Source organism: Centroberyx gerrardi, chromosome 11 (assembly GCF_048128805.1).
Source record: "Centroberyx gerrardi isolate f3 chromosome 11, fCenGer3.hap1.cur.20231027, whole genome shotgun sequence".
NCBI lineage: Eukaryota > Metazoa > Chordata > Actinopteri > Beryciformes > Berycidae > Centroberyx > Centroberyx gerrardi.
Window position 1 is genome coordinate 17,159,920 of NC_136007.1, and position 13,211 is coordinate 17,173,130.

Here is a 13,211-nt window from a genome sequence, read left to right on the forward strand (position 1 = left end):
AGCGGGCATGAGCACTCGTATTAAGTAACAAGGAAGCTCGTAATCTTTACAGCAACCTCTAAATTCACTGTGAGCGGGTCGCTGCTTGTGTGGTGCTACTGTCTGAAAGCCTTGTTATCTGCTGCCTACTGTACGGATCCAAATGCATGCTGATTGACAGAGGCGACGTCCCAGAGAACAACAAACCTGGGAGCCGAGTTCAGTTCATACAACCTGATTCAAACAGAAACAATTTGAGAATGGCTCCTTTAAATTTTTTGGAGGAGGACATCCGACTGGGTGACTAAGCAAGCAAGACTACTTCGCATCCTGTTCCTTGCAGTTTGTTTGTACATCAATGGGTGACGATTAACCTCCAAAAGTTGATGCTACCCTCAAGGAAAAGCTAGCTGGGTGGCATGTTATTATTGAAGTTTTACACAATTATGTGGGGTAGGGTGTAATAGATGCCAGAACTATGCAGAGCGCGGTGCTATTCATCCCTTTGAACTCACTATCAATCCTTTGCCTATCTTGCCCTGCCCAGTTTCAAAGTCATGGGTCTGCAGCCATGAACTAGTCTAGGGATGCATTATTCATGTAGCAATGCCTGAACTTATTCAATTGTAATATATTTAAAGTTATTGTGTAATTTGCCTGTGGACTTAACCACATTTGCACACAGTTCACACAGATGCCCACTTCTCATTTGGACGTTACCCAATGCCACACCAGCATTAACAGAGTTACACTTTTCAGCCTAAGGGTGGCACTATTACAACTAAATTATTACTTTGAACTAGCTTCTGCCTTGTTTGAGCATTGGTAATAAAATTGTGTATGCACAGGGAGGGAAAGTGATCATGTTGCCCCCTGGTGGCTCTGTTACCAACTCAGTGAAAAGAGCTGAACCTCCCAAAGGGGAACAAGATAAAAACTGCACTACACTGTACATTGCATGGTGATTTCATTTTCCGTAAAAACAATTCTTCATATTTTTTTTTTCAATTTTGATGTGGACTGCATAAGATGAAATTGGGTTTTCATGATATTTTACTGCAATGAATTTTGTAATCCATACATCTTACATCCATACATCTCTCAATACATCTTCCAGACAGTGATGACTTACAAATAGTGTAATTTGTGTTACAGATTGGGGAGCGCTGCAGGGGGCGTGTTCACTGTGGGCTTGTTGAGTGTCACTTATCTCAATGCACAAGATATCTGAATTCCAGTGAAATTACCATTCAGGTTGTTATTCTTCACAGACAGTAAGAACCAGTTGAAAGGGAAATATGTTTCTCTGGTAATCACCACACAGCAGGAAAAGTTAACCACCACTAAAGGAAGTCACGGGGTCAGACATAACGTTTCATAATCCATCGTCAAACTGCCTTAGATGAACAGAAATCAGCAACTCTTTGCTTATGATAAAATATAATATAGCATAAAATTTTAAACAAGTCATGTTGGCTCCGGTGACGTCCATTCATTCAGCACTACCAGTGGCTAAAATTAAGAATGGACCCTTTACTCACATTAAAACAAAGACACTTTTGAATTTTTCAGATATTTTTTTTTATCAATTTAACAACATTTTCATATCAAACGTCCAAATTATACTTTAAATGTATTTCACTTAAAGATATAGCAAATCCAGAGAATTTCAACTACATAAATTTGGGCTTCAACATCCTAAGAGACGTGTAAACATGAAACAAACTGAAAGAAAGATATCACTTTTTTGATGCATTTTCCTAACAACAACAACAGTTAAGTCAGTAAAGTTTCATTAAATCATTATTGTGCCACCTGTTAGTTTACATTCAAGTAAAAAAATGGAAAGACAACTGTACACATAATTTACATTCTTCTAACAGTTCAACATGGCTTGTTTCTTTTCTAAGCATTTTTGTTTTTACAAAACAGTCTCAGTATGTACAATTATTACAGGTAACAAAGTTATTTGGGAAAATTGATTTGTCTCATTGCACACTGTGGACAGATGGTCCTGACTGAGAATTATCTGAACCAAAAAGGAGTGATATTCACTAGTATGATCACATAAAGAACATGGAACACTACAAACTAATCAACCGTGTGGAAATTAAAAGCAAGACTAATATTGTAAATAAATGATAAACTTGACATGGCCATGTTGGCTGTTACTCTTTTCTTTTCATCAACAGCTACTACTGCTTTCAAAATTAAAACAAACAGATGCACCAAGTGAAACAGAGGCAGAAGCTGAGTGATGACTCCAAGCCTCGACACTTTGTACACAATTACTGTTTTATAGTAAAAACTGATAAGTAAGGTTTGGAGTGCTGCGTAGATATTTGTTGTCCCAGTGTTTAATGAGTGCCACAGGTCTCACAGTGACAATGTGCCTTCTTTGTAAAGTTTCTCATAAAATGTGTCCCCTTTCCAAATCTAGTCCAGTTTCCATCAACTCAGGTTTAGTTGACAACTGCTGTTGTATGAAAAACCAATGTGATGTTTCTGGAAAGAGTCTCTGCCTAAGGATTCTTGGCAAAAAGTTTGTCGAACAAGGATGGATTTTCTTCCAGAAGTTATCCTTATACGTTTTTATACGATTTTCGGGATACATAAAAAATTATCCTTGATGGCAACCTTGAACCTTTTCTACTTCCTTGCTGTGTGTCAGGCACAAAGAATGTAGACAAAGATCCACACTTGTGTGTGATGCGCCATAGAAACACACTAAATATTGAACTTTTCCCTATCTACATTTTAGGAAAAAATGTGGACACGTTTCATATGAGGCGATGCCATACAGAATCATTATCACCTGCAAACCTACCATCTCATCTTCATGAGGCGGCCTATTTGCCTTCTTAGGCTTTAATTTCCACTGTTTTAGTAGATACCTTACCCCAGTTATAATGTATTGTTAAGGTCATAAACATGATCTTTTTTACACTTATGAACTTTCTGAAGAGATAAAGACTTAGCCACATGGACTTGTTTTTTTATTTTGTTGTTAAAAAGGCTTTTTTTAAAATCTGTCACACCATTAACCAGTCTGTCTCTTTTTTCCCTAAATTTGCTTTGTATTTAATAGTTTTTTTTTATTATTCACAATAAAAGCATACGCATCTTGAATGACAACCTCCGTTCATTGTTTACATCTTAAACAAAAGGAGTCTTGGGTTCAAAAAGGTTTCTGTATAGAGGCTCCACAACTCAACAAAAAGCTGTATCTGATACACCGCTCGCTTCAGTTAAGTCTACTGTCAGAGGAAGGGGATTGGCTGAAAAGGCTGGGACTCTACCACTTGCCCCTCTTGCTCCAGTCCTTAGGGGTGAAGTGAAGGCATTTCGGATCTATGCGCAAGTGTCTCTTCTGCATTGCTCTTTCATGCCCCTCCACAATGTCCTCAGAGAGAGTCAGAATATACTGACCCTAGATGCAAGAGACAAGACAGTCAAAACTTTTTTTTTTTGGAATCAGGATGTCACTTCACTTTCTCTGAAGCATTTGATGCTTTGGGCTGAAAACTTAAGGTGATGATACATGGGCAATCATTTTGGGCAAATTTGGTGCCAAAGTTTCAACATCATCCAATCAGAAACAAGATAAGCGGTCAGAAGACCTGTCCTTCCTTCAAAACATTTCACACCAAGGTGGTGTGACCAGGGTGAGAAGAGTCAATTCATAATGTTTTACTTGGCTACATTGACATCTTCATTCATATAAATCTTGAAAATAATCAGTCATGTTATATAACATGACTGATTTGACTGGACACTGCTAGTCTACAACATTAGCAGCTAGCATTAGCTATCTGCAATGTGTTTTCAAATGTTAATCATTTCATCATTGATGGGAATGAAGTGGTCAACTTGCTCAAGTAAAAAGTTGAGTTTTCATGGAAAGTTCTGTAATTTTATCCATTTTCACACCGCCAGCAACCAAAATTCTTCAGTTAAATTGCCAATGAACAGTCTTCTTATCTACTGAAACTGTTATCTTAAATACTGATTGGCAGAAATATTTGCTCTATTTGCCTGTGTATCATCACTTTAAAAACAGGCTCAAATTTAATGCAAGAATCAAGATGTCCCATGATAAATTTAAGACGAAAGATGTTATCTTGGTCTCTCACCTTGTAATAGTTGATTAGGTTGAGGTACTGAAGCGTTGAAATGACATCTTCTTTCTTCACACTGGTGATCTCACTGATTTCACTGGAGGGACAAAATAAAACATTAAATAAAAAGGGAACCAATAACTGCCTGAATATTATTCTCGAGCTACATCGAAAGGTTGAGGTAAAAAGCCATGGGCCACATACTTGATGGTGATCTGCGGCCTCTCCCCGTTGTCAGGCTTCAGGTCCATGAGAATTTCCAGGATGGTCTGGGACCAGTAGGAGCGATAGGACAAAAGACCAAGGTCAGAAAGCGGCTTCTCAGGAGTGCCTGTCTTCCCTTCGACCTTGGACAGCTCATAACCTGACAAACACAGCACACAAACACACAGTGAAGAGATTATCACTTGTGAGGTGAATACAGAAAATGTTCCAAAGCACACAGACAAGTATTGAACACTGTCTTGCCATTGTTTTCAAAATTGTACACTTACTGAACTCAATGAGCAGTTTGCCATAGCCTCTCCGCTGGTAAGGAGGCAAGGTGAGGATGCAGGCCACGTTATAATCTTCTGTCGACTCTTTCTCCTGCACACAGAGGACAAAAGTTAATTTTGAGCTGAGAAACCTTAGTAAGGCGCTAGAATGTTAAATAGCCGTTACCAGTGGAAACATACAGATCAATGAGTTAGCTTGGTAAATAAAAAAATACACATATACACTCACCGAGCACTTTATTAGGAACACCTTACTAATACTGGGTAGGTATCAGCTTTCAGTTCAATGTCAACCGTCTACCAAAGTGACATCGGCCTGCAGGTTTGACGTGTTGCATTCTGAGATGCTTTTCTGCTCACCACAGTTGTAAAGAGGTTATCTGAGTTACTGTTCCTTTCTGTCAGCTCCAACCAGTCTGGCCGTTCTCCTCTGACCTCTCTCATCAACAAGGCGTTTCCATCCGCAGAACCGCCACTCACTGGATGTTTTTTGTTTTTCGCACCATTCTGTGTAAACTCTAGAGACTGTTGTGTGTGAAAATCCCAGGAGATCAGCAGTTTCAGTAATATTCAAACCAGCCCGTCTGGCACCAACAACCATGCCACGGTCAAAGTGACTGAGATCACATTTTTTCCCCGTGATGTTTGATGTGAACATTAACTGAAGCTGCTGACCTGTATCTGCATGATCCTCTGCATTGCACTGCTGCCACATGATTGGCTGACTGGATAATTGCATGAATAAGCAGGTGTACAGGTGTTCCTAATAAAGTGCTCAGTGAGTGTATATAAACACTGTAAAAGCACTTTAAAATGTTCGATAGAATTTGTACCTTGGAGAAGTAGCCCACTATGTGGAAGCCCTTGGAGTCGTACTCCGTCATTACATAGAAGAGGAAAGGGTCTGTGTCGTAATACAACGTTTTGTGGTCCAGGAAGCACTTGGCCAGTAAACACAGGTTCTGGGAATAAGTCTGGGAAAAAAAAAGAAAGATGGTATTATTCAATAAAAAAAATAAATAAATAATGAAAAAAAAAAAAAATACACCCAATTAAAATGTGTTAAAAATGTTCTGAGGAGGGAATAATAACTCATAAATCACTAACTTTGTTTTTCCTGCCGTCAATCTCGAAGAACGAGATGGTGCCTTTGCGGTAGATCTCATTGCCTGGGGGATGCCGAAGATTACATTTTGTCTGTCATGAGATGATAAAGACGAGAAGATGAGAGCGATTTTCAATAATCTATACAGCAGGAGAGAAAGGGCTTAAGTTATCTACAGAGGTTTCAAACAGAATCTCACCAAATGCCTCTGGAGACACTTGAGGCTTTTGAGGTACTTGAGGCAGAATTCACAGAGGTAGAGGATGGGTAACGCGGTGAGCTCCTGCGGGTACGGCGAGAAGTACCAGGGCTTCAGTCTGTGACGGCCTAGTTCTATACAGTCTATGTTTTTCATCCGGGTGACTATGTCGTCATGGCTACGGTCGGACACCAGACTGCCAGTCATGCGGGGGGCGGACGGGATGCCGTCAGAACTGTCCTGGGAGTCCTGGTGGTAAAGAGAGGCGACGTTAGGCACCAACATCATTAATTCTCACTTTAATGCACTCTTATTGCAATCATTTTGAAGTACTTAAAGCTGTGTAACTTAAAAAGCTGATTGAGTTTAAATATTTTTACAAATTCAGAGAAAATTTCTTTTAACAAGTAACCACAATGGCCAGGTTAAACCCATTTCTCTACCAAAAGGACTAAGCTTGGGTCAGAGGTAAGCAGCTCCTCTGTTTTACTGGACCCACTATGGCACAGCTGGCTCTGGAGAGCAATACACAGTCAATGGGCAATAATAGGAAATAAAACAGACCTCTTGGGGTGGCAGATAGACAGTGGCACTTCGAGGGTTGTTATACTGCAAAACCTTTATCATCTAGCAGAAAAACACAAGCGAACAGGGGCTTTTGGAAACTTAAGAGGGGAATAAAATGATTTTTATTTACACTGAATGTTTGACCCAACAGTTGAGTTACGGGGGTAAATTGAAAGCAATATCCAACTTCAGTATAACATTTGTAGTTTTAGCGAACATATTCCAGTGTGGGTTCATCAGTAGTTAGCCACCAATATTGGCAATTGGCTGTTGATAGTGATATCAGACAATGAATGAAGAACGAGGATAAAGAGCAAACACAAACGTTCGGCCAATTCTTTTATGTGGATTTGACAGGTTGATTTGTTTGCTTTATTCGAAGAGCCCAATAGCCATTGTCATAAGAGATTGACTAAATAAGAAAAGTGCTGCGATTTTCTATACTCAACACCACAGGTTAACTGCTAAAGTGGAAGGAGCTTGCTGAAGTAGTAGAACAGAAACACTGAAAATTAACTCAGAGGTCTGAACTGCTATAGGTTTGTAAACAAAGTGGGTTTACTCATTTTTTCGGTAGCATTGACTTAAGACATTAAATCCTTTCAATGTGTAACTGAAAGACAAATAGACTAAGCTACTGTCATCCTGGCTTTCTCCACCAACCTCTCAAAGCAAACTTTAAGAAGCTTAATTTTGATTAAAAACAATGTTATAAATGTAGGCAGTCTCAATTATGACGTGCAGTTGTAGATAAGATTTTCTTTTAGTATATGTTTGCAAATGACCCATGTCAAAAGTGTAAATAAACACTCTTGACAAAAAAATCATTGCAGTTTCACACAAATGAAGTACAGCAATCACTCAAGTCACAACACCAAACATCAACATGGAAGGCAAAATAAAGAGACAATATACACCAACTCAGTGTCGTACAAAGGAAAGCATAAACAACTGATTTGGGCAAACCAATCTTCTCAAAGAAGCGCACACTGTGAAAATGAAGCAAGAAGCATCACATCCAAACATGAACTCAGCCTACAGTGGGGTGACTGAGGTAATATTTTCATTCTGCGTTCTGTGTTATCATCTTTTATAAAAAACTTCTGTAATTAGCCAAAATCAGTGAAAAAAGCCTGGAAACCTATAAATACACATTCCAGGGACAATGAATGTTGAAAAATGAAAATGTATGAAAGCAGAGTGAACAGTCAGCCCCTAATACTGGCTGGTATGTTATCATGCATTAGATTAACTTCTGTTGGTCTCAAATTCATAAACTAACAAGTTCAAAAATCTAGCTGATAATCAAAGTAAAGCAAAGTCCTCAGATAATCGTTTTTCATATTCAGTGGCGTCTAATCAAACAAGAGGCACTTGAGCCTAATGTCCCGCCATAATCAAGCTAATTAATGCATTAATTACGCAACATAGCCTACTTGTCCTCACATAACATGGGCGGTATTAATACGAACTCCACATCTTAAAGCATAAAGGAGTTTCAGAGGCTGACTGCTTATGTCAAGGTGAGCGTGCTGAAAAATGAAAATACTGAACCAAAGTGAAATATTATCTTTTACATCATTAGCATTATACTATATGTATTTATTATAATCAGAAGCCTTTTTCTTCCTGAAGAGTGTGAATATTTTAAGACAGGAAACATTCTTATGTCAGATCACACAATATTAATTTAAGGGTTAGTTAAGGGATTACATTATTATTGTGAGTAATTTTAAGATTTTTGCAATCATGCATTTCTGCAAAACTACCTTTTATAACACTTTAATTCTGCTCATATCAGTAAAGCAAGTATTCCGGATTGTTTTGGCTTGCAATAGCCATATTGCTGATGCAGATACTAAAGTAAAGTGGTTCTTTGAGTTAACCGACTCTTTTGCAACTATTAAGCACCGAGTGTGTATTAAAGTGTATTTGTCAGCCCATGAATTTGAGATTCCCAGAATGCTACCAATAAATGTGTAAATTAAAAATAATAATTTCTGTTTGCAAAGTTAAAAAAACAATGAGGATTAAAATAAAAAGCTAGCAGTGACTGACATTTAATTAGTCCAATTACATCATATGTATAAAACTGAAAAATGGAGAGACCAAGATATGGTGGTTTATAGTTGGAATAAAAATGGAAAATAATAAGCTGTATGTGAAGATGAAATATCTTCGAGCTGCATACCTCATCAGTGCCCCCACAGTTAGCCTTCCTCTTCCTCCCTGGCTGAGAGGGGATGAGTCGTCGGGCCGTGCCATTCTATTGTTTTGAGAAAACAGAGGTTACACACTAGCGAATGATTTAGAGACTTCAGATCGAACACTGAAAAAGCCCGAAAGTTTTGCTTCACCGTTGTCAGAGAGGAGATCTGCTCGTGGTCGTCGCGGGCCTTGGGGTTGAAGGTGTTGGTCTCCCTCACAGCAGGGTAAACAGACGCCTGAGTGGCTTCAGCTGAACCTGGCAGTGAAGGCACGGAGGTGGCCGGGGACGCCTGAGTCGCCAAGGAGACGGACTCTGCTTTCCTCTTCTGCACCAGAGAAATATTGTTCAGTGAAAAGATGAGTACAAACAAATTCTTATTCAATAAGAATTTGTTTACATACAAGATTTTTAGATTCCAGCCAAACCAGAGACATGTGCTCAAATTTGCCAAATACAAACCACTGTATTAGTTAAAAGCTATTGATTTTATCTCAGTATTAGCCAAGACTGTGTCTGTTTAGTAGCCACAGCATATCAAATTTAGGGTTAGCCCTTATTCCCTTAACCCTTATTCCTGGTTATCCCAAGGTAAATCTGGTCCAATGTGTACAGAGCTTTAGTCATGGCTCTCTAGAATGGGTAAATTCAACTTGTACCGGTGTGGGGAGGGTTTTGCCTCTGGAAGGAGCTGCAGCAGGTTGTAGGTTGAGCTCTAGACTCTTCCTCTAAATTGAACAGAAAGGAAGAGAAGGAAGGGAGTTAACTGACATTCACATGTTAACCTTCAAAGTCACTGAGCTTTCTGGTATTCAATGTACACACAAATTTAAAGTAGCTTGAATAATATTTAAGAAAAATAAACAGTTTCTGTAGTCAAAATTATATTTGATAGAATGAATATAAAAGCATGGATGGAAACTGAGGCTTTCAATCTTTCTCACAACTGGAGGTTTCTTTGTGAAACGGTCTGCTTTAATTGCTATTATCCGAGGTGTGCTAAAGCTAAGTTAAATGTCAAAATCTGAACACAAATTGTAACCTTGTGTTCATAGAGCAAGTCACCACATCATATACTCTGTTGGCTGATTTCAACCAAGTAATTGCTCGACTCGAGCAGCACACATGGTGTTGTAGGCCATTAGTAAGGCTACCACGCAAATAGCTGCTGATGTCTGAATGTTACGCCCAGGCTAAAACTAGCAACTTGGCCACCACTGTCAAACAGCTCATAAAAAACCCAAGTTATTATGTACTGACTAGGGTGTCAAGTCGCTTGTGGTATGGACCATCAATTACACAAACTGTTCCAACTGGTCATTACCTTCATCATACAGGCACCATATGGCTGTCCATCATGCTGGGATGTAAAAGCTAGGATCGTCCAAGAGGAAGCCATCTTCCTTGTACACACTAGTACCTTAGCAAAGCTAAAGTGATTTTTCCAAACCTGAGCTTACTCTTGCAACATTTGAGGGTCTGAGATAAACATCTGGCAGTGCAGTACACACTCACCACTTCTCTCTCTGGAGAGCTGGGACGGGACCCTGGAAGGCCATTCTTGGTTGGTGTTTTAGCTTCTTTCTTAGGGAACTGGAGCTTCTTCATGTCCAGTCTGTCTGGTGTGACCCACTCATCCAAACGCTTGTTGACTTTTAACACAAGCAATTTCACACAAACACAGCAACACATGTGCCATGACATTTTGGTCTAATATGAATTACACTACAAGAACACTTGCAGTTAAAAAGGCAGAAAAATGTGGAAAAAAAAAATTATACTCACAGTCAATATAGTGAACATAGTAAAGCTTTCTTCCAGGGATTTCCTTCACACTTAGAATTTCAGCCAATGCTGCAAAAAAGAAAAAAGAAACCAACTTAAAATGATCATAGGTATTTAACTAGCCATCAAGTTTATCACTAGTAGTAGTGAAGATACAGCTTGCTTGCCACTAGTTAGCTATAAGAGATAACTCGATATTAAGGACAAATCTGAAATGCCAAAGTTATCAAACTTTATTTTACTGCTTGACAGTGGCTGCTACCTCAACAGACACTTGCCAGCAGCACTTCTTCCACCAAAATGAACTGTAGTGGACAGTTAGTAGCGAGCAATGCAAATACATTTTAAAAGTTGACATTTGATTGAAGCATTGGTTGATGAATCGGGTGTATGCCGAGCTCAAGAGAAGACCCTAACAATTCAGTCGTAAGTCGTGCTGTACAAAGTATGTACAGAGGGTGGACAAAATTACAGAAATACATAATGCATGAATATCTAGCACCTAATACGGAGTGGCACCTTGTATACAAGTGGTTTCCAAATAGTAGCTCTGCCATAAATACCAGCTTTGTGAAGCTAACAATGTAGTTTTTGTAGAGACTGTGTCACAGATGTGTTGATTCAATTCTGAGGTCATTTTTGAGGCTCTAGTTTTGTGGTGTTTAGCAGCTATCCTGTTATGAGTTCAGCTATCGCTGTTGGTGAGCTTCGATTTGCAACCACCGTTTCTCTTTGCCAGCACAGTTTGTCCATGTTTGGCATATGTTGTCATAGTTTTCTAGACCCTTTGCTTTGGCACATTAAATAATTTTGCAATTTTTCTCACCAATGCACCTGCAACTTGGACACTGGCTATTTGGCCTCTTTGGAACGGTTTGTTGCCACACGGACCTTGCTTTGAAAACTCAAATATAAAAGGTGATGACTGTCAAACCTCTTTTGAAGCTGACACAAGCGGCTAATTGAAATTCAACTTTACATGACTCGCCTGTGCAGCTCCCTTTGCAATTATTTATTTTACTTCAAAGTTGAAGTCCTCTTTCATGTGGCATTTACGTTATTTTGTCTACCCCTCGTGTGTTTGCTGATAAACAAGGCACACTACCTTGCAAAATTTTGGCATACAGTCACTAACAAAAACAGAAAGAGAAAATGGCACATATCAGGGCTAACTTAATTGATTCTCACAAGATCAAACCAAATGACTGTGAAATTGAGGGGTATTGATAAGCTCCATGTTAATTATGGGCATATAATTATTTACAGTCAACCTACATCAATACACAGTAAATAAGCAGTATACATTTAAAATACATAATGATAAACACTGTTTTGTTTTCTTCTCACAGCTGTGAAACACTCACATACAGCTGCAGCCAGTTGGCTCTTGATGCCAACAACCTCTTGACACAGCAATCAGTGCACTTTATTGCCAGTTTATTGAGTGTGTTCCGATGCTCGTAGTGCCAATTTGTACACACACTATATAGCAAAAGACTGAATCCTGTCCCAATCTGTTGTGCTGTCTGCATTGACTGTGATACCTGTTCTCTTCCTTTAGCCTGTCTCAATACAGGACAGCGGAGGTGGCCCCAAAATGACCCCTAAAATTGAGCCAAAATGCGTCCAGGCAAGATGTCATGTACTTAGAGCAATTCTGTTTGTGGAGTCGTAACCCACAGCTTGAAAACACAGACTGTTTTGGTCTAGCCTATTCTAATTAGAAAACCCATCTTATTTAGAATTATCTCGCTACTTGGCTAGTTAATGATGTAACGTTACTGGAGGCCAATAAAGCTTTAAAAAATACATTTAATTATTTAAAATGACGTCGTTTAACTTTAAATTGCATAATTTAATGTGTTCTTGCTGACTGTAGTGTTTACAATGTTTTAGCTAAAGGCCATTACGTTTGATAACAACAGCTGAGGTTAGCTAGTTAGCTAGTTAGCTAGCTTAGCGCTGGCGAAACTACTGAGAAATACTTACGCCATTCGTCCTCGTTTTCTTGATTTTTACGAAGAACAGGGAGGCGACAGCCTTCCACGACCTCCACCTGTCGAAAACAACACGTTAATTTGTATGCTGAAAATACCTAATGTCTCGCAATTAAAATTGTATCTTTCGGGGACCTACCACTGTTGCGTTGTCCGCCATTTTCGTCATCTGTGAAAGCAGAAGCAGGGTGTTGTGGGAAAATGCCGGTCTACACCAAAGAGGTAATAAATGGCAAGATAATGTTCATCTATTGCAAACTTCCAACGTTTGTCAGCTACAAAGGAAGACGGAAATGGTTGGAATGGAACCCGGAAAAGAGCAGAAGGGAAGGGAAGGGGTTCTCACTTTCTGCCACCTCTGAGTCTGTGGCCACTTATTTTGATTTTCAATTAAAGATGTAATATAATACAATGATAATAATATAATAAAAGTGTTGCCACTGACATAGCTTTCTGTTTCTGTTTTAACAGCTTTGACAGCTGCACAACCATAAAATTCAGGGTCACAAACTGCTAACACGACAGGAATTTTGCGACATCAAAAAAATAACCTCTGTGTCTCTCAAGCACCACAAACCCAACAAAATGCAACATGGGAATATAAATGTACTCCCAGCATTTACTTGTACTTAGCCAGTTAGCATTTTTAGCCCCCTCTCCCCCTCCTCCCATATAGGCTACCCACTCAGCCACTGGCAATGAGCCTGCGGGTGATTGACAACTCAGAGTGAAGCCCTCCTGCTCTAAAGTTTACCTCA

The 13,211-nt window shown here is 39.2% G+C and overlaps 1 protein-coding gene across 1 annotated transcript; it reads right to left on the minus strand.

Moving 5' to 3' along the window:
* Positions 1-1,526: 1,526 nt before the first annotated feature.
* Positions 1,527-12,622, minus strand: kat5b (K(lysine) acetyltransferase 5b). The gene is made up of 15 exons (XM_071898155.2): positions 12,593-12,622; positions 12,446-12,512; positions 10,457-10,525; positions 10,187-10,323; positions 9,331-9,399; positions 8,823-8,999; positions 8,657-8,731; positions 6,463-6,525; positions 5,899-6,147; positions 5,702-5,791; positions 5,428-5,568; positions 4,592-4,685; positions 4,302-4,461; positions 4,113-4,194; positions 1,527-3,409 (listed from the first exon to the last, which is right to left on the minus strand). The coding sequence occupies exons 1-15, from the start codon at positions 12,620-12,622 to the stop codon at positions 3,275-3,277; spliced, it is 1,638 nt and encodes a 545-aa protein (XP_071754256.1). The 3' UTR covers positions 1,527-3,274.
* Between the last annotated feature and the right edge of the window lie 589 nt (positions 12,623-13,211).

Excerpts from the sequence above, each read along its gene's own strand:
- kat5b (XM_071898155.2), bottom strand. The coding sequence starts at position 12,622 with ATGACGAAAATGGCGGACAACGCAACAGTG. Across the intron at positions 5,792-5,898 it reads AGTGTCTCCAGAGGCATTTG|ACAAAATGTAATCTTCGGCA; the intron begins GTGAGATTCTGT and ends ATCTCATGACAG. Across the intron at positions 5,569-5,701 it reads TTGACGGCAGGAAAAACAAA|ACTTATTCCCAGAACCTGTG; the intron begins GTTAGTGATTTA and ends TTTTTTTCCCAG.